The following is a 21173-nucleotide window of genomic DNA, read 5'->3' on the forward strand; positions in this document are numbered from 1 at the left end:
GAGAATGGCTTTGATTTTGCTTTTCTATCTATGTTAATGATACGTAATTTGCTTAGTTCTGAGCCTTTGTCTTTAATATGCAGTTGTTATATGATTTTTGAAGCATGCTTTTTCTTTTGAAGGTGGATTGGGTTTTAAACATCGGAGAGCAAGCACTGGATATACGTGTTGTCTCATTTAATCAGGGGGCTTCTTCTGTTTTTGTGCTTGGTGAGAGAAACTTCTTTTGCCTAAAGGATAATGGGCAAATACGATTCATGAAGAAGCTTGACTACAGTCCCAGTTGCTTCATTCCTTACTGTTCAGGTTTGTAAAAGGAAAATGTAACTTTAGTTTGGTTACTTTTTAAATATTTTTTTTTAACCACGGAATAAATATATTTTTCTGAATAAGCAGACTGGGGCACTGTGCAGCCTGGTCTAGTGGAAGGTGTCCCTGCCCATGGCATTTAGGTTAGATATTAGGAAGAAATTCTTGAGGGTGTTGTGACGCTGGAACAGGTTGCCCCAATGCTGGCACTGTCGAAAGCCAGTTTGGATAAGCCTTGGTCTAGTGGGAGGTGCCCCCCCCATTAGTGGGAGCTGGGACTGGATGATCTTTAAAGTCTGTTATAACCCAAGCCATTCTGTGATTCTGCGAGTCTATGATCTGTAAATCATACAATTTGGAGCTCTCTTTTTGAATGAGGCAGGTTTATTTTCAAATGTTACTTTTTGTGAAGTGACATAATTTTTAGAATTTAAATATTTTCTTATCACCAAATGAAGATATGTGTCTGGTGCTCAGCTATCAGAGCAACAAACATGGAAGAATGACAGTCTTTGGAAGATTTAACTAGTGTTTAAACACCTTCTGTTTGAGGACCTTTTGATTTGTAATCTGATATTTACAGATTCTTAAAAATATCAAAGTTTATTGTTATTACATTGGTGGAAACAACTTGTTTAGATACTTGGTTCAAATTACAGACTGTTAATACCTATTCTCTTTTAATGTTTCAAAAACTATCTGATAAATTTTTGACAGTATGTCTCTTCGAACTTGAAATATAATTTTAATCTGAAGAAATTTGATCTTAGCAATCTTCACATTTTGTACTTTCTGATTTGAATTATACTATAAATAAACCCTATAAATGCATACACATTTAATTGGTATTCACAAGTTAAAGAATTAGTGAATAGTGTAAGTAGCAGATATTTAATCAATGTGTATTTTATCATATCTATCCTGGCATGTCAACATGGCCTTATGAGTCTTTGTCATGTTTTAAATTACCAAACATGGCTGACCAGAACCTTAGAAAGTTGTGGTGTGTATTGTGAAATATGCAATTGAAATTGGTATCCATAATTAATCACATATGTCCTTGTTTATGTCAATGTAACTTTCCTAATTTTTGATGCTTTATGATAAATTAATTTATAACAACTAATGGATTAAAAATAAAAGAAAGCATAACTATAAAGAAAAGTACTTTCTTTTGAAAAATCTTTCATCCTAAAATTGTTTTTTTGTCTTTGAACAGTGCGAGAAGGAACAATAAACACTTTAATTGCAAACCACAATAAAATATTGAATGTTTATCAAGATATTACATTGAAATGGGCCAGTCAACTTCCCTGCATTCCTGTATCAGTGAAAGTAGCAAATTTTCAGTAAGTGGCTTGTTAAAGTTTACTTCCTACTTAAATTAATCTCTGGTTCTTGATTAATCTGTGTCTAGATCCTAACAAAAGGTTCTGAGGTATGTAACAAACAAGGTAACTTTTAAAAGGAAAATTGTAAGTTTTTTTCCTTTGTTTTGTAAGATGTTAATTTTATTAATGAGTGCGTGTACTGGGGTAACCTTATGATGCTTTATGTATGCTAGAGCAATACTGAGAATTGCTCTATTGTGCTTTAGGTTTCCTGTTTTTTTTTTTGAGTGAAGTTTGAACCTGGAGTCACATAGCTCCAGTCCAGTAGCTTCTTTCTGAAAAGAATGAAAAGTGTGGTTGTGCAATCTGGCAAGGTCCTTCCCTGAGACAGGAAAATAGAGAACCTCACTGAAAATCTGTTCTTCATTAAGCATTTAAGAGCATATGCATTCCAGAGATCATTTGTTAGAACAGATTATTAAAATCCAGTGTTAAATTATGGAAATAAAAGAATGTTTAAATTGCGGAGGGCTGCACTGCACCAGACCAAAACTCCCCCTAAAAGAATCATGAGACAGATCAAGGAAAAAGTGGTTGGGTGGGGGATTGAGTGAAGAGAATGTAGGATGTGTTTATAACTTGTGCTGGGACTGTTGCTGAGATGAGCAAACCACAGAAAGGTTCAGCCAGTGTTTTTATACAATTCAATGTATGCCTGTCCTGTTCCCCCAGAGCTGGGCTGGGTGCTGGTTCCCCAGTGCCTATGACCATAGGGGATGCAGCAGGAGTGTCCTTGTCACATAGATCTGATCCTCAGCAGGCTGGTGGCTGCTGGGCCAACATACACTGGATTGCTAAACATTTGATCATAAGTCAAGCATTTTACCTCCAAACAAATGGAAATAGAACATCTGACTAACTGGCTTTGCTGAGTTGTGCAGAGTAATCTGAGGAATGTTTGTGTCTTGTTTGTTACTAATAGATACAAAGTTTTTTAAAAAATTATTCATAATTTATTTTTTTAGGAGAGAGTTGGGCTGGCTTTCATCCAACAAACAGGTCTTAACAACTGAAAAATAATGAACAGTCTCAATGGGCCACTTAGTAAAACCCAGGAGTTAATTTTACAGGATACAACAGTACAGCTTTTGAAGTATGGAAAAAATATTTGAATTATAAAAAATTGAAAAAAACCACTGACATTTACAGTAGCAGATTGCACTAACATTTGTATATACAATTACTTGTTTGGGAACCCATTATATTGAACCATCTGTTTCAATAATGTGTCTAAAATGTTTCTGCAGCTTCTGGCTGTTCCCTGTGAACTTCAACACTCAGCAGTTTGATATTAGGGAGAAATTTGAGAGCCTAAAATCTGTCCTAGCTCAATTTGCTAGTTAGAATTCCCACAGACCTACAAATGCCAGGGTTTGACTTGGGGTTGTGTTCTTTAGCAGGTAGAGAAGCAGCAATGCAGTGATGCAAACCTCTTTCTACAGGAACATCTGTGTGCCTGCCCCCACTGGCCTGAAAGGCATTGAAGGAGGTCCAGGGCTGTGTGTTTCTGAGCCATGCTTTTACCTGTCTATTGGAAAATATGCATTAAGCTTGTATTTCCTTCTGGCATTAAAAAAAAAAAAAGAGCTAAACAGCAAAAACTGTAGTAAAGCCTATAGAGATAGTAATTGGGCTTAAACAGGGCATATGTGTTTGTTTTCGTGGGATTTTTTACTATTTTGAAAGGGAATTCTTTGTGAGTCAATGTGATAATGATTTTCTTGTACTCAAGAGAGACCTCAGTCTTAGTTGGGGCCTCTGAGCACAGCACTACTGTAACATAAATAATATTAAGGACTTTAATAGGCATAAAGTTGTTAATCCTACACTGCTGAAAGACTGAAGTGCCTTAAATACAATGTATGCCAATTAATTACTTTCTTCACTTTTATTGCAATAGTACTTACAAAGTAAGTGGAGCACTCTGGAACAGTTGTCTCTACAGTTCATACATGTTCATTTGTATTTTCCCCTTGGCATAATGTCTGTTAGTTCTAATGTGTGACTCTAGCTTGCTGGATAAAAAAAAAAACACTATTAGAAGCTATTTTATGTAAATCCCTTGGGGCAGGAGTAATGATTGCCTCACAAAAGCATTGTGATTCCAGTGTATGCCCTTCCTTATTATTTATGAATTGATTTTTCCTCTTAAAATAATGTGTAATACAGCATTTCTCTATTGCAATATCAGTATGTAGAAAAAGATAATAATATACTACAACATTTGAGATTAAATTCCAGTACAAACTGCTTGATTTCCATCACATTCTCAGAAACATGGAAAAAAATAGAATCAAGGAGAAGCGGTTACTTAGAATATTTTGGGTGTTTCTGCACTCTAAAAGTTATGTGTTTTTAAGCTGTTAAATTACAGTTTTTGCCTTCTGTTAAAACCTCAGTGCTCTCTGTCATGATGTTGAAAATTTGCTTCAAAATCTTGTGATCAGAAACTTGAACTGCAGGCAAAATTTTGAGTGCTCATCTTATTCTGGGTTTTTCCTGAATATCTCTGTGACTAGTCACTAAACTGGAAGTTCAGTTCTCGTAATTGTTATAGAAGTTTGTCCCTTATTTTGTTGGAAGTTTACGTTCAGCTTCTGCAATATGTATTAGTTACTGTTTCTAACATATTTTTAATGTCAAGGGGACTTCTACATATTTCTCACTGACTGGATTGCTTCAGAAGTGTAACCACTTACACTGACAATTTCAATTAATTTGAACTGCTTAGGTCTCTGTCTCAGCACAAATTTATTTTCCCATGGATAAGCCTGCTTGAGCAGTTATATTTTTGTGTGCCCTGGGTTGTTATCCTTCAAGTTGTGGCTGTGCAAACACATTCTCACTGAAGCTGAAACTCTTGAAGAAAATGGTTTAGAAGAAGAAAATGGTTCTACCTGAGTTGACTAAAAACCCCCAAACATCCCCCCACCAAATCCACAAACAGCCCCTCCCAAACCTTTCTAGAGTGATTTGAAGTGAAACTGTCCATATGCTGCAGCTAAAACAGCTGAAATCTAGGAAAGCTGCACGAAGGAATGATAAGAATTCCTACTCTGCTCAGAATTTCAGTGTTGAAATAGCAGTTGTAAGCAGCAGTATTTGCTTGGTATTCATCATAATTATTATCTTCATAGAATTGACTTTAAAGTTAATTTCATTTTTTCCTGCACTTGAGTTTCCATTTTTCTGTTTCATGAGAGACCTCTTCTCTAAGACCTACTTTGTACCTCTGCATCTCCTTTGCAAAGGAAATTTCATAAGCAGTATCTCTTATGCTTACAGATTGTAAATGTTACAATTTTCTCACTGATTGATGCTTCTTGAGATGTGTTAAGATTTCTCTTTCTCTGTCTCTTTCTCTTCTCACTTTTTTTCACAAGTCGTATTTGTTTTCTCTATCTGAATTATTCTGTCTCCATGTGCTTGACCATAAAAGGTCCTTGGAGTAGATTATAATACCTAGGCAATTATTTTTCTATTTATTTGACACTTGGCAGTGCTGTTTCACAGAGTGCATCTTTTAATGGCTGATTGATTGCACTGAGTATTAATTACTCTGTTCTTGTTGGCCTGAAACTAGAACATTATGTTAAGGTGCATTTGGTCTGAGGCAAAATAACTCATGTTGCCAGGCTCTGGGATATTTCTGTCACAAACATCTGAAATGCCAGTGTGAGTTGAATTTAAACACATAGATAGAGAATTATATATACACTTATTTAGAGTCTGGATGTAGTCTCGGGAAGGGGGTTTCTGTTTTGATTACTACCAAGTTATGAACATTTGTTTTGCCATAGGAAAGCATGAAGCCTTTAAATTGGGGACTAATTTTTTCTTTTTTTCCCATCTGAATATTTTTAAAGTTCACTACTCTCCACTTTATTTCTTGATTTTGTTTGTATACAGTCTTCAAGTTATATCTGATAAGCTGGTGAATGCCAAAAGGTAGCTTGACTTTTTTCTTTTAAAATGTAATGGACTGCAAACTTGCTCAAATACCTCTTTTCTTCAAATCAGTGTTTCATGATGTGTCTAATTTTGGTTATTTGTGCTTTTGACTGTCCACTGAGAAAGTAAGTCTGGTGGTATACATATGGCAAAAAAATGTTGATTTCATGTGGAATTTACCAGCAGGCACAGTTCAAACAGGAAGCCAACCTCAGAGTTTAGGGGGTGTGTTGTGGGAAAGATATTTCTTCCTTCTCTATTCTGCTGGGGACTCTTAGTACTTTTAGTACTTTGGTTTATCGTCAAATGTAATGGTTGATTGAAGGATATTTTCCCCTTCAGCCACATTAGAATTTGGTTAGTAATACCCAAAAGAAAAAATTTAGAGCCACTGTAGTGAGGCACAGATTTGTGAGTTTGTGTTTGGGATGTCACCTGTTCTGAATATGGCAAATTGTGATTTAATTTCCCACATTTGTGACCCATTATTTCAAAACCTGTGGGTTTTATATAGAGTCAGGTGTGCGCACTGTTGTCCTGGGCAGGGCCAGGAGCTGGACTCAGTGATCCTTGTGGGTCCCTTCCAACTCAGCATGGTCTGTGATTCTCTAGTACTTGTCTGTAGGTAGTTGGATGCTCTGCATATGTTGTGCCTCTTGTTTTTAGGAGCTACATCTGGGAATTAGAATACAGTAACCAATTTTATTTTGTGATCATTTTTATCTACCTCTATATCTGTGAGCGAGACTGTTCTTCATGGAAGAAAGATTCTTGAAAAGGATAAACCACATAATGATGCATGTGCCTTGTAAAATGTGAAGTTGCGTTTATTACCTGGAGTTGACAGGTATGGACAAGTTGATGAAAGCAGCAAGAATATTTGCTTTCCCTTTCGTTTATTTGACAAATAAATATCATTTACTTGGTAGTGGAACAGTGTGTTTCCTGAAGTGGAAATACAAAGAAGTCTGGAAAGGTTTTTTTTATGCCAAAGTAATTTATTACCTCCAAAGAATTAGAATTTCTGAGTTTCTTAAAATATTAGATTTCCAGCACTCAACCTTTTAGCTTGAGTTAAGCTAGTAAATAGATTTTCATTATTTGAGATGGGGAAAAAATAGATTTTCTTTTTTAAACAAATGTAACTGTTGAAAAGTCAGGAAATAGAGTAGACTTTATATGGTCAAGATGACAAGCGGGGTTACTTAGCAAGCTTTATCCACACTTCAGCTCTTTATGAACTTCAAGTCTGCCATGGTTTATCTGGAACAGTGATCACCTAAATATATCATAGGGTCTCACAGAATCACCTCTGATTCTGTTTTGCACAGTTTGCAATCAAGAAGTCATTTCTGTCTGCAAATTGCCAGTACTGCTTCTCCAAGTGTGGTCACTGTCGGGGTCATGCCTGAACTCCTAACATTGGTACATGAACCATGAGCCCATTATGACTGTGTCAGATAGTAATATAATTATCAGCCATCTCTTAAAACCAGCTACCCATAGGCTATTGGTGTTAATTTTTTGACATGTGCTGTTCTGTATTTGATTTTGCTGCATTAGAGGCTAAAATTTATAACTTTGATGTTGCATTGTGTAGGCTGAGATTCAGGAGATACTGCAGCTTACTGAATCACTGAAAAATTACTGATTTAAGTTGCTATAGTAGTGTCCAATTTTCTTACTACTTATAAGACAAAATAAAGTGAATCATTACATCTAGAATTTGTGATGTTGTTCTTGTATGAGTCTCTCCCCTTGCATAAATAATAAAGAAGCAGAGACTTGGAGTAATGAAGGGACTGAAACTTAATTTTCTATGTAATCATGTTAATAAGTGTTTGAATATTGAACTGTCCCACGTGGTGCTGATAGCCACGACTACTGGACTTTCTCTCAGGATATCCCCACTTGTGTTACAAAGGTGCATTGCAAAAGAGTATTTTACAATATTTTAACATACAAGTTAGTTTTAAAGACAGTGACTTCTAATTTACTAAAGCAATAGTTTCTTGATGTGTACTGAGTTATCATTTTACTCCAACTCTACTAAAAATCATTCACTAAAATGATGAGTGCCTGCAGAAAAATTCCAAGTGCTTTAACCCTGGGCTTGAAGGAATATGTGAGGAAGGCTTGGGTGGGTTTCATGACCTAGTACCTTACTGTGTGTTACAATACTCTGTCTCTCCCCATCAGTCTGCAGCTTGATTGCAAGTCTGAGGATTTTTGGTGACTGAGAGAGAGATTGTCCCTACACCACCTCCAACACATTTGAAGCATAGGCCAATGGACATGTGATGCTGCACTTCAGGGTTGCCCATGAGTTTGCATTTTGAAGGGGAGCACTCTGCTAAAAGAGATATTGTGTTTATTGCATTTAAAACTAAACCTATCTTTCCCACAACACCAAACAATAAAGAGTTTTACAGTTAATGCAGTGAACGGAGAGAATAATTTTTTTTCCTTTTTGAAAAATATTTAATACAATGCTCTCTTGGGTTTTTCTGATTTATTAATATTTCATAGTATTAGAATGGTTGGTAAGAAATGTGTGATTTGTATACTTACTGGTCTAATGAGGTTTAAAGTCCCTGTAGGGTGTTGTTCACTGGCTTCATAGAACAAGACTTGTGTGTATGAGTAATAGCTTGAGCCTGACATAGTTAACTTGCTTGCAACTTCATGGCACTTTATCTGAATAAAATTATATAAAAAGTCTCTAATTCAGCAACCTGTCTCCTTAAAGAAGAGAACCTAAACAAGGGTTTAAATTCTTTGTTTTGACTTAGGGTTAATTGCCAGATTTGAACTCATATGTAACCCAACAGAATGATGAGTTTAATTTAAATAAGTTAGGTGAATCAAAAATTGGAGTTCACAATTCTGGTGTATAGTCATTGGTTGAAAATGTGCTTTTATGAAATTTTAGCTTCCAATATTTAAAAAAAAAATTATAAAAATCTGCAATCAGTTTGTTAGTGAGAAAGTATTGGCCTGGTCCAAATATGAACTTGAAATTAAAACTTTTTTCTGGCACAGAACTGTAGTCTGTTGGGTGGTTGGATGGATATACTTTATGTAGCTGGGCTCTCCAAACAGTAGAAGGGCAAGAGGAATTACAGGAATTTAATTTAACTGGAAAAAACATGGAGAAATATTGTAGTTGAATTAAGTCTATAAGGTGTGAAAGTGCAACCACATATATGGTAATACTGGGTGGGGTCAAAATAAAACTCCCCTCATTGAATTTTTCAAGCACCTATCCAGGTGCTTGAAAATACTTTGTTCTTCAATCCAGCCCATCTGTTATTCCTTATTATAACTGACATCACCACAGCTACCACAACTGTTAAAGGATCACTGTATAAAAATGGCAAAACTTACATATAAACCCAGCAAAACTTAGCACTTATTACACAGTTTTATGGAAAGAAAACTGCAGGAATCAAACTTTATAGTTTGTTGAAAGATTTTCCCTTTCTGTGTAGCAGTACTGTAATAGAGGCAATGCCAGTTATGACGTACAGTATGAACTGTTCAGTTTTATACATGGATATATATAAATTTTTATTTGAGTGTTCTGTAAGAATGTTGCCTGATCTGAGAAATTAAATGCAGAGATTTCTAGAATCTTTCTACTTAAACATAATTGCATTTTAAAGAAATATTTTTAAGGGAAAAAAAAGATTACATCTGTTTTTCTCATTGCTGATCTGACACTAGATTTTTGAGAGATGGCAATAGAAAATAAGACCCTTTTCAAAGGTCTTTTGAAGAGATAAATTTAATATGTGTATCCTAGCCACAAAATATGAATGTGATTGTATTTCTTTTGCTTTAGTATGATTCTTATTCTGAACGTGACACAGATGTGCCACATACTATGTCCAGCATATACTGTGATTTTCTAGTAAGCCAGCTTCAAATGGTGTTTACTCTATGATGCTAAGCACATGCCCAGTTCTCCTAATTTTATTGCATGTCAATTATTTGCTTTTTCAAAAAAACCTACTTTTTACACTCATATGATTTTGTAAGGGTTTCAACTTTAGATTAACACTAAAACTATTGCTACCTTCATGGTTCTAGAGAAAACTTTAAAAGTGGAAATTCTCAAGAACAAGAAGGTAAGTAACTTCCCTCTAGTATTTTAAATAATATCCTTGTGTTTAAACAAATATCATGGAGTTGTTTTTGCTTAGCCCACTATTTGTGTGTGCCAGTTGTCGTGACAGAGTGGACTTGTATCAGGTTCTGAACTCTCAGTCTTGGAGTTGGTTATTGAGCAGTGGGTTGGAATTTATGGATGTATTCTGACACTCTACCCATGAAGGTGCTGGATTTCTTGTTTGAAAAACAGTTTTATGAAAAGTTTCAGTCTGTTGATTTTGAATGTCTTGATTATTATGCTAATAACCTGAAAGACTTTTTTGTGCAAGGAGGAGCACATGGGACATTTATGTCAAGCTGTGGAACTGAGAGGCAGCAAGCAGTGCAAAGTGCTAGAGATGCTTTGAAAAAACAGTTTTGTTCTTTACCAGACAGGGTGAGGATACAATTATAAATATTGTTAAAACTAATAATAGAAAGTGTACACACTTTTTCATTACTGAAATGCTGGTGAATGTTGAAACTTGCAGGCAACTGTGAAAAGAAAGAGATGTAAACTAATTTGAGTGTTTTAAAAGTTATGTAATTCTTCAAGCTTTCAGAATAAATCTGTTTTAAAGACACATTATGGTTATTGTTGTTCACCTCTTTATAATCTGTGCATGGTCTAATTTTCCTTGTGTACCTCCCAGTATTCTTACAGGAAGCCAACGATTAGGAATCTATTTTATCTAAAATAATAAACTTAACTAGAGTGTAGATTTTATCAGTGAATCTCCTTGACTCTCTTTTGTTTTGGAAGCAGAGATACCAGGGGCCTCTCCAGCTTGACTGTAGCAATATGAACTCTAACCACTGCCTGAAAGTGGGAGAAGAGAAGGCTTAGAGGAAGGATAAATGTTGAGGCTGTCCATATCATAAATTCACAATGGCATAGCTGTTAGTAGAGCCTTTGAAAGCTGTTACATACCTGTCTACCTGTGAGGGAGCTTGGGCTTGAAACAGATTGTAGGTTTCACATGAAGAAAGTGCAAATGCAGAAATACACTCTAAGAGAGAATGAAGCATGGAGATGTTTTAAATGTGTCACAGCTGGTCTTAATTTTTTGTCTTGTTGCTTATGCTGGTAGTGTCACAGAGATTCACGATGCAATTTCTCTTGTTTCTTGTTATTTAGAGCTCTGACATATAGGCTGCACTCTTACTAGAGTAATCCAATTTGCTTGTCAGCCCTCACGTTCATTTTCAATTCTGCTAATGCCACTAAGTGTCTTACATATGGAACTGTGATACTGAGAAATGCAATGTGTAAATATGAATTTTTCCTTGAATACATTATACTTCATTGCTCTTTATATTTTTTGTTTAAAGCAAAAATATGTATTTCTGTGTCATCAGGAGGCCTGTGTCATCACTCTGAATATTATGTTTTTATTATTATTATTGGTGAGAAATACTAATTTTACTTTAAAGCTGCATTTTGGATGGCTATCTGCTGTAATTTTAAGTAAAACTTTTGTTACTTCTGAAATAGTTTTAATTTTATATTTAAAACAACAACAAACAAAGTTGGTAATCTTTCAGATAAAATTTTCCATTTTGTATGCAGCTTGTAGCATGGGCTTAAATTTCATGCCTAGTCTGCCTGTATTAGCTCATCTGTGGTGTGTGTGTTCCCTGCCTGGAGGGACCAGAAGGTTGTCTCATGCAGGGATGTGTGTCCCAGGGCATTTACTGATAAATATTGGTCTGGTAAGATTGTCTTGTGCCTAGGAAATAACTGTTAAGCTGTTATGGTGACCCTGGTAAAAACCCTGTACCTGCTTCTACACAACGTGGCGTGGTAGCGCTCAGGGCTCGCCTGCGTGAAAGCTCTGCTGCCCCGCAGGTGGCAGCAGCGCTCTGGCAGAAAGGACCCCCGACCCAAACTCCTGGGAGTAGTGCTTGCTTTTAACTTGGCAGTAAAAGTAAAAACAGTCAATTTCCTTTTCTTCCTTTTCTTTTTTTTTTCTTTTATTCTTTTGTGTTTTGTTTGATGGAAAATACTCCTTTTTATTTGGTTGCTGGATGGCATTTTAGGCAGAGTCTTTTTCAAAGGGAAAACTACACAAGGAGAGCTACAAAAGCTAAAGCCTGGTGAAAGTTTGTCCTGGTGCTGGCTGCTTTGTTGTTTTGCTGTGTAGTAGCACCATGTAAAGCTGCTTGTGGAGATGTCCTCACTCACAAGTAGGGACCAAAAGTACCCATATAGGACCTGAAAGGTGACGAATTCTTCAGTCATTTAAAATGGTCACATTCAGGTTTTACTCAGTTCTGGCCCTCTGTATTTCAGTATTTATAAGGGGATAAATGTTAACATGTTGTTCTAGTCATTACTTATACTTTTTAACTGCTTTTCCATTGCTTTTCAAGATGAAATAATTTTTCATTTCCCTCTTCTTCTTGCATGCATTTTATAATTTTTTAAAGCAGATTACTATTTGGTATACTGTTAAGTTCAGCCATCCTAAGGTAACAAACAAATGGGAAAGATGAAGGATGCTTTTCTGTAAAGCAGCTCCTTTATAGTATTTCATATAATTACATATTGTTAAATAATTATATTTGAGCACCATGTTTACATTATTTATTTGTGTGCCCTCTGCAGAGTGTGCAAAGCATGCTAAATATATAATATAAATAGCTTCAAAAATTTTAATTCTTCATAGTAATTAGATTGTCTGTTTTCATGTGTAATAGCAGCATGGGGAAGGCTTACACATATGAGTATTACTTCTAATGCAAGTTGAACCAAGATTTTTTACTGAGGAAAGCATTTTAAAGAAGCCTGAGAGTGCTCTAGAGATGTGCACGACAGTTAGGTATCAGTAGTCGCTTGCATTGAGTCACACTGGATGTACTTTGAATATTCAGCTGTGGGGATACTTGAGATTTTGGAATGTGTGTTTAATATGAGTTAGATAGGCTTTTTACTTTTATTCCCTTTAGTTCGTGTTAGAAAATTGTACTAGTTAGTTACTCCTAGTCTGATCTTCCTTCAGTGTTTTATCAGATACTTCATGTAGTTATACCTTAAAATGATACTGAAATGGTAGTGAACTTAGAATAATTTAGGTTTTCAAAAGTACTAAACTAGAAAGTGCTATTGAGGTATGTTCTTGCCTATAATTACCTCAAAGGGTGATAAAATGAGGATAGAAATTGATTCAAAATGCTTGAGCACAATTCCAGGAATTAGTTTCCTAGTTTAGTAGTTTTTAAATAATACATTGTCAATGAGGAGCAGAAAGTAGTATTGCAGAGAATCTTGTTTTCTAAAATGGTTGGTTTGAGTAATAGCAATTAAGACCACTTCTGAAACTGAAGTAGAAATTTTATGAGCTATTATAAATAATTAAAGCTGCAAATGGTGTCAATAAGCAGACCTTGTCCTAAGAGTTGTCCAAAGCTTAGCATGTGTCATTCAAGTAAAACAGAACTACTGATTCAACAAAACAATTGTTTGAGTGATCAGTTTAGTATTATATAACTGCAAACATGCAAAGCATTTTGATTTCTTCAAGAACTATGTTATGAGCAATTTGTTTAGTAAGAGAAGACCTACAAAAAGCATATGCCGTTATTATTACCCAGAATCCAATAAAAGATAGTTTTTCAAATTATTACCATATGTGTGTAGGAGCTGGTTTGTACTGTAAAGTTATTTTAGATATCAGAATAATTTGTTTTATACTTTGAGTTCCTCACTGTTAAAATGTCCCCTTAGATTTACTATTACTCTGACTATTGTGTGATACATAGTAAAAAAAAGAATGGCTTACAATAAAAGAAATTTAACAAGTACTAGAAATTCCAGATTGTATGCAAAATGTGCCAAATGAAGTAATGGTATTTGCAAGGATATTGTGTGAGAGCAGTAGCTGTGGGGAAAGTTCTATAAAACTGTTAAATACGCTTCCCCTCCCCCTGCTGTCCTTAACCACTGTTAAAAAAAGATTGAAAAAATAATGCAATTTTGACTGGCTGACAAACATTCCAACAGAGAAATGAATGTATTATAAAAATATATTAGAACTGCTTACCCATATTTTTCTTATTGTTTCTATTGATGTGCAAATTCATAGACCGCTTTTAACAAGGAAAGATTACTGAGAAAGGCTTTTTTATACTTAGGTATGTTTCATGTTGAACAATCTTCTTGGGACCCAGCAGAACACTAACTGAAGCAAAGGAAAATTGTAATTTATAATGCTGCTTTCTTAAACTAATGCTTTTGTCTCTGAGATAGTGTAGACTTCAAGGGTGTTGTGACTACCAGAAAAGCTGGTTGAAATGAGTTCATTCTAACGTGGAGCTGCTGAATGTGTGTTCTGTAATGCTGACTCAGAAGTTAAGTGAAGCATAATTTACATAGGTAAATCACCTCATTAATTTAAATGGATCTCATTTGATAGACTGATTAGCTGCAGATAACTGCCAGCTTAATTGTGTATAGGAAGGGCGGTATTTGCAAACTACTTTTGAATGTATTATACCTTAGTAGTATATCACCAAAGATTTATTGCTGACTTTGTAGCGATATTTCTTCATGCCCTTTTGATTTACATTCAGATTTCATGGATCATTCCTTATTAGATTAACAGATATATACTTTAGGGAAAAAAATTGGGAAAAAAACCAGGTGCATAAATTTCAGAAAAACATCATCCAAAGCCATTGCTTGACAATTCTAGAAACTGTCTTGTTTTCAGAAGTTTTCTTTATCCAGTTGTAGAAAAAGCTCCTGGTGCTGTTTCTCTTGTTTTGCCCCCCACCCCTTTAAAAAGTCAGTATTTGCTATAATTTGATAGCAAAGGGTGGTGCAGTACACTTGGTAGCATGCACTGCCTCAACAATGCCCCAGTTTTAAAGACTTTGCTGCACCCCTGACCAATATGGCAAAGCTCCCTGCAAACATTTGGCAGATGCTGACAAAACCCTGTACGTTGAGTGTTATTTGCATGCTTGCTAAGATGGTGTTGTGGTGCAAGTATTCATAATAGCCTGTCTCCTAGCATTTCTCATATTAGGGAACTCAGGTTTGTCCCAATGTATTTGTTTCGTGTGACATCCAGAATTCTGTAAGCACAGAATTTGTGTTTGTGTTGTACAAAGCTTTTAGGACATAAGAAAATTAGGATGGGCAGTTCTGCATGTAATTAAAACAACAGACCCAATACTAAGCAAAAAAACAACAACAAATCAACAACAAATATTCAAGAAGAGAGAGAAACCAGGACTCATGCTTAGTTCCAGTTCCTGCTGATAGTTTACAGTTTGTCAGAAAATCCCTTTAGGATACCCCAAGCTGACAGGTCACAAAAAGATCATGGCATTCACAGCATGGCTGCTACCATAGGTACTGGATATGTAAGTTGAAAATTATTGTTAAGTCTTCCACTTACTTTCCTTCAAGTATTTGTTGTGTGAGTCTTGGCATCTCTAGCCTTATGGTGCTCACAAAGACAGATTCCTGTTAACTTTTTGGTAGGGTGTGCTGAAAATTTGCATGTTAAAAGTTGCAGTGGTAGATGGAAGCTTTTCTGTAGCAGTAAGCAGTAGTCCCAAAAAAGAAGACTGTTTCTGTTTAAGACGAGTTTATATGGTAGATAAGATGAACATTGTGTTTGAGCCCTTTTATCTGTGTTCTATTCCAGAAGGCAGTTCAGATTTGCATGTTCCAGCCTCAGTGAAGGACTGACTGGAGGTACCTGTTGTCCAAAAACCCCTCACAAGCAGTTTCCATACATTCATAACTCAACAAAGAGATTTATTTCTTTCACTGAGTAACAATTGCTTTCTGTAGAAAGAGAAAGCTTAAACTTTTGTACAGCAATTACTTTTTTGTATAGTGCCCAGTAGGGTCTTCATTCCTGTGTGCAGTTATAACTATAGAGAGTTCAGATTATCTCAGTTACAGCATAGTTTTTACAGATTATTTGATTGCAGCTGTAGAACCACCATTGGGATTGTGGCCTTAGTGTGCAACAAAAAGACATTTTTGAACAGTACAAGTGGACCATCAGTGGTCAAAATTAATCTGTGACATCTGTTGGCTTTTGTAATTACTATTACCATGGAAAATTTTGGATTGAGGTTTTCTATATGTGTGTTCTGGAGCCATGCTACAAGACCGTGTAGGAAACCAGAGAGGATTCTATTTCTTTTACATAGCTACCTGCCTTTTCATTGTGCTAGAGGAGGCCTTTAAAGGTATCAGTGTGTGTAAGTGAAAAGAATTTTTGTTAATTCTATATGAATTATAGCTTGAATGCTTACATAAATTCAGTATTTTGCAAGGGTTTGATTCATGTGATAGTGAATTAGGCCTTCTTGTCCAAAAGACTTTTATATCTAAGAATTAGATTTGATCTTTCTTTGCTTTTTATGGCAGTCATGTTTGATGCAAAGGCAGTATCTGCTATAAGGTATTCTAAGGATGGAGTAAGAGCAAATTACTGGCATGAATGTGTAATGTCGTGATTATGAAAGCGAGTACGGGCTTTTAATTTAAATAAAAGTAGGCATTTAAAAAAATAAAGTGAAAGTATATGCTTCTAGCATTTGCTGTTAACTTCTGTGCTGGTTTTTACTGTTCAGTTTCTCTTCTGTTAGGAATAAGCTTCAAATTAAGCAAAATGCTGGCAGCAGTCCCTATTGTCTCATAGTTTGTTAAATACTTTCCTGAGCCTTGCAGTTGTGTTGTAAAATTAGATAAGCAAAACGAGTGAGATTTTTGTAGGAGCAATGAGGTACTTTTCCCTTGAGAGAAAAGAGACTATAGTGTAGCTAATAAAACACTCACTGGTATTGATTCAGAGGAGTGTAAGGGGAATGCTCTGGTTCTGTGTGGTTTCCTTTTAGATGGATACTGCAGGGAAGAGCCAGCCTGGGTCTGAGGCCAGCACAGTAGCTGCAATAGCAGCCAAAGAATTGGTTAGGGGAACTATTAATACCATCAAAGCCCTAAAGCTGTCTTCTTTGTGAGCATCTTCCATCTGTTCATGATTTCTTCTAACCCCTCTTTTCCATTTCTTTTCCCCTCCCCCAGATTCCTTTTCCTGCATAGTAATCTAAATATTGCAACTTCAAAAGACTTAGATGAATAAATAGGTTACAACTGTCCAGTGTATTCAGCTTGTTTGTTCTGATCCTTTCCATTACCTCTCCTGATTGTACAGATTCACAGGTTCTGAGGGCCCTTTTGTCATCTAAAACAAATCCATTCGTAGGTATGATTGCATTGAGTGGTAGTAATATTAATGAAGATATCTTAATTAAGGAATAAATATTATTATTAATGTTATTGCTTCTGTGATTCTTCCCAATTTCTTAGTAAGCTTTATTTTTTTTTTTCTTTTGCAGAGACTTGAAGGGTGTTATAGTCACTCTGAGTGATGACGGACATCTTCAATGTTCATACCTTGGAACTGATCCTTCAATCTTCCAGGCTCCTAAGGTTGATTCTAGGGAAATAAACTATGAAGAAATGAATGCTGAAATGAAAGAGCTTCAGAAAATCATCAGGGAGGCCACAAAAACACAAGGTATACTTCTTTCTTTTTCTATATTTTTACACACCTTTATTCACCTGACTTTTCTTTTAGCATTTTAAAATATTTTAGTTTCAGTCTTTACCCATTGTTACATTTCTGTAGAAAATTTAGTATTTAAGATTAAAAAAATAAATCCTAGACAGTAAAGCCCTCGGATAAAGGATTTTTTCTTTTTATTTTCATGATGGTGTAGGAAGGTTAAAGTTATTTACATCAGGTTGCAGATAATTCTCACTAGTGCAATGGTTCAGAATAAAAATTGATGGTGCAAGGACTACCCAAAAGCAAGAAAACTTGAAGAATTTCAGCAATCTGATGTAGTTAGGTTTCAGAGAGAATAAAGATCTTGCCAAATTCTGTTTATTAATACAAATGACTTTTTAAGTTATGAAATGAACAAAAAATGACTTTTTTAAAAGCAACTTTTCTGTTAGTTTGACTATTGAGAAGCATACTTGTAGAACAGAATGACATATCTGATGATAATAAATTCTGGAATTTATATACATTGCTAATAACTGGCATTGATTTTATTCAAGTAAGGGCACATAATTTCTACAGAGATCCCTCAGAGTTTAAGTTTTCATAACTGGGTTTTTGAACCGCCTGGTTTGTGCAGGGAATTGGAAGCATGTGATTTTACAGGAAGCTGTGTATAAATCTTCAACAAATAGAAAGATCAAATTAATTTTTTTTCCTTCTGATAGATAGCACATTATTAAAATGAATTAAAGAAATAGACATAGTTTTCTAGGTGAAAAAAAACCCAAAAATCTTACAGATGAAATTCCTAGAAAATAAAAATTATTTATCTTCAAGCATGAGTTTGATTCTGTAACAAAGATTTCTTTGTTTTGTAATTACATGTAACTTCATCTATTATCATGGTAGACTTATATCAGGATTTTAATTTTCTGAATCCAGTAATGTGTTATTTAAGCATACAGATGTGAATAAATTCCACTGATTTTTACCACAGTCCATCCTTATGGGTATTTGACAATTTTGTCTGTCTATCGTAACCAAAGGAAGGAAAAGCATGGCTGAAAGAACAAATCAACAAATTTGAAGTGAATCAACTTCAGCTTGTTTATTTCAACATGTTGTCTGGAAATTCTAAGGAGAGAGAAAGGAACTGTAGCTGTCCTTTTAAAATTTTGTAATAACTGTCATGAATGATAAATTTACTATGAATATTTTTGATTTTTTCACCATTCTCTTTCTTAAATTCCTTTTCTTCTTCAATTTGTCTAATCTGATTAAAGTGGTGTTTTCAGATGGGTTTTTATGGATGCTCTTTTGTTGTGGAGAGATGTCCTAATGATGTTTGGCTTTCTATAACTGGATGTAAAACTGAGTGTATGAGAACATTCTTATATAACAAAACATTTTACTTGTGAAGAATACTTGTCAATTTTGGGTGTGTTGGCTTTGTTTAATTTTGCTTTTTTTTCTTTAAACTTCAGCATGAGCCTTGGTTACCGTTAATTTACTCCTGAGCACAGTCTTCAAAATGACCCGTTGAATTTCTTGTCTTTTGAATTCATGCTTGTGCAGTCAGAGCTTGTGTTGTTTTGAGAATATTTGCCCTTATATGGAAATAATTTTTCTTTGTTTCATTTTGACTTTGAAACGCGGAAGGTATTTAGAATTAGGTCATTGTATTACAAAAACTTAGGGTAGTTATTTCCATAAATGTCTTGTATTTCTGTCCGGTGCTGACCATTAAATTGTTGAACTTAAGCTGTTTTATATATTTAGAAGAATAAGGATTTACATAAACTGATGAAATATTTAAAAATCTTAACTGTTATACTAACTTAAATCTAATGTTACTTGCATCAGTCTGGATGACATAAGTGATTAAAAGTGTTTTGGCTCAGTTTAATAGTAACAAAAAGCTGATACTTACATGTAAACTTTGATTGTAATCTCTGTTATACTTCTAATAGAAGAATAACTGTATGACAGAGGTTGCAACATTGTTAGCTTGAAGAAGCAACCAGAAGAGAAATGGTTGAGAAGGGATAGAAAAAGAATGGACCATGCTGAGCTATGTGTAATTGGCAGGACCAGTTCTTTGCAATTGTGGCAGTATAAAACAGTCCTAAACTTCTTTTCTAGGTGGTATTGGAGAAATGTGTTTAGGTTTTGCTTTTCTCTCTTGTAGTTAAAGGACGCATTTCTCTCTGAGCACAAGAAAATGAATACTTATTTTCTGTCTTCATCAAAATCTTTTCCCTTGACCCTCTTGTTAGGAAGACATAATGTACTACTACTTCTAGGTCATTTTCAGGACTGTGTGTGTAATAAAATTGTAGCAGCTTTCTGAATGTGCTCATGCTCTCAGTTATTCAATTAATATGTTAATCGCCCCTTTACATCAACTCTTTACTCGTTACTTTAGGAACTATATATTTCCTGTTCAGATTTTTAATTTTCCAATACATTTAGTATGTTAAAAAATAGAAACATGTTTCAGAAAAGTGCAAATATCTTAGGGCTGTACTTCTGGACTCTCAAGAGGTTATGCAATTCCTCAAGATTTTTAAGGATTTAATTTGTATAATTTTTTTTGCATGTGTAAATTGGCATAAGGTTTTGTATTATGGATTTTAGTGAGTTTGTAGCATTCTTTTGCCTTGTATGTTGATAGTCCTAGAAATAATCTGGTGACTTATTTTAGTTAAGCCACATGAAATAGTCTATACATAAAACTTTGATATACCTCCTAATGCAGAGGAATTTGCTGAAGATTAGACTGTTAGTCACAGAATCTTTCTTTGTTTAACATATTCACTATAAAATTATTTATATGAAAGTGCCATGAGATGTGTGGAGTTATTTTGGAGGTAGTTATTCATTGTATATTGGCATATGCATGTGAGGATGAAAGTTTAACAATACCTTAAAAATACAGTCTCTAAAGATCATGGATATTAGGTGTAAAATCTTGTTATAGAATGTATCTAAATCCTTTTTCATACTTAAATCAGAAACCCAGAATAAGATCCAGGTTTAGGTTGTTTGTTGAAATCTAATGAAATTGTGACGCTTTTTTTGATGTTTCCAAAATTGCTATTTTTTCTTTACAGTACTAGGTGTAGAGGTCTAACTTTCAGACTTGATGCTGTTGAAATAGTATTGTTTTTAGGAATGTAGCTGAATGTTTCTTAAAGGAGAACTGATTTGCTTTTTTCTTTAAGATATTTTGCCTGAATCTGAAAAACAGAGAGATGTAACTGTCACAGCAGAAGTTTCACCTGATTTGGATGAAGAATCTGTACGTACCTGCATAAAAAGGAAATTACTCCAAAAACCCCATTGATTTCATATAAGTAAATAATGACTGATCGTGCATAGTGATTGCTATTTACATTTGTGTGACTGAGCTTCATGGCCCACAATTTTCCATCAATTAGCACCCACTTTTATTAAAGATTTAAACTAGAATTTAAAATTATTTATTTATATTCTATCTGGAGAACTTTAGATTCTTGGCTGAGCAAACATAAGTGAGCAAGAATTTAGGGTCTGGGATAATTTTGTAGTCGTGAGCAGTGGTAAATGTTGGGGGAAAGAAAATGTCACCCTTGGATCTTTCAAAGACAGAATACTCAAACCACTCAAGCTGCATTCTAATCTTTCTTCAACAAGCTATCATTCAATATTCTTTGGTGTTGCAGCCTAATTACTTTATTCATGTAGTATACATATGTAGTTTACAAAAATTAGTCAAAGTGGGATTTGGGAGAGCTTCTCCATAACGTACATACAAAATACTTGTTGCACTATAACATCTTTAATTATCCAT

The 21173-nt window shown here is 34.8% G+C and overlaps 1 protein-coding gene across 1 annotated transcript in view; it reads left to right on the forward strand.

Annotated features, from left to right (window-relative positions):
- The window catches only part of BBS9 (Bardet-Biedl syndrome 9), a 295956-nt gene that overhangs the window by 37645 nt on the left and 237138 nt on the right, over positions 1-21173 (forward strand). The window contains exons 9-12 of the mRNA XM_074540268.1: positions 123-306; positions 1529-1658; positions 17169-17350; positions 20566-20642. Of these exons, the coding sequence (XP_074396369.1) occupies positions 123-306; positions 1529-1658; positions 17169-17350; positions 20566-20642 (573 nt within the window). The remainder of the gene's footprint in view (positions 1-122; positions 307-1528; positions 1659-17168; positions 17351-20565; positions 20643-21173) is intronic.

This window comes from Zonotrichia albicollis, chromosome 1 (assembly GCF_047830755.1).
Source record: "Zonotrichia albicollis isolate bZonAlb1 chromosome 1, bZonAlb1.hap1, whole genome shotgun sequence".
NCBI classification, from domain to species: Eukaryota; Metazoa; Chordata; class Aves; order Passeriformes; family Passerellidae; genus Zonotrichia; species Zonotrichia albicollis.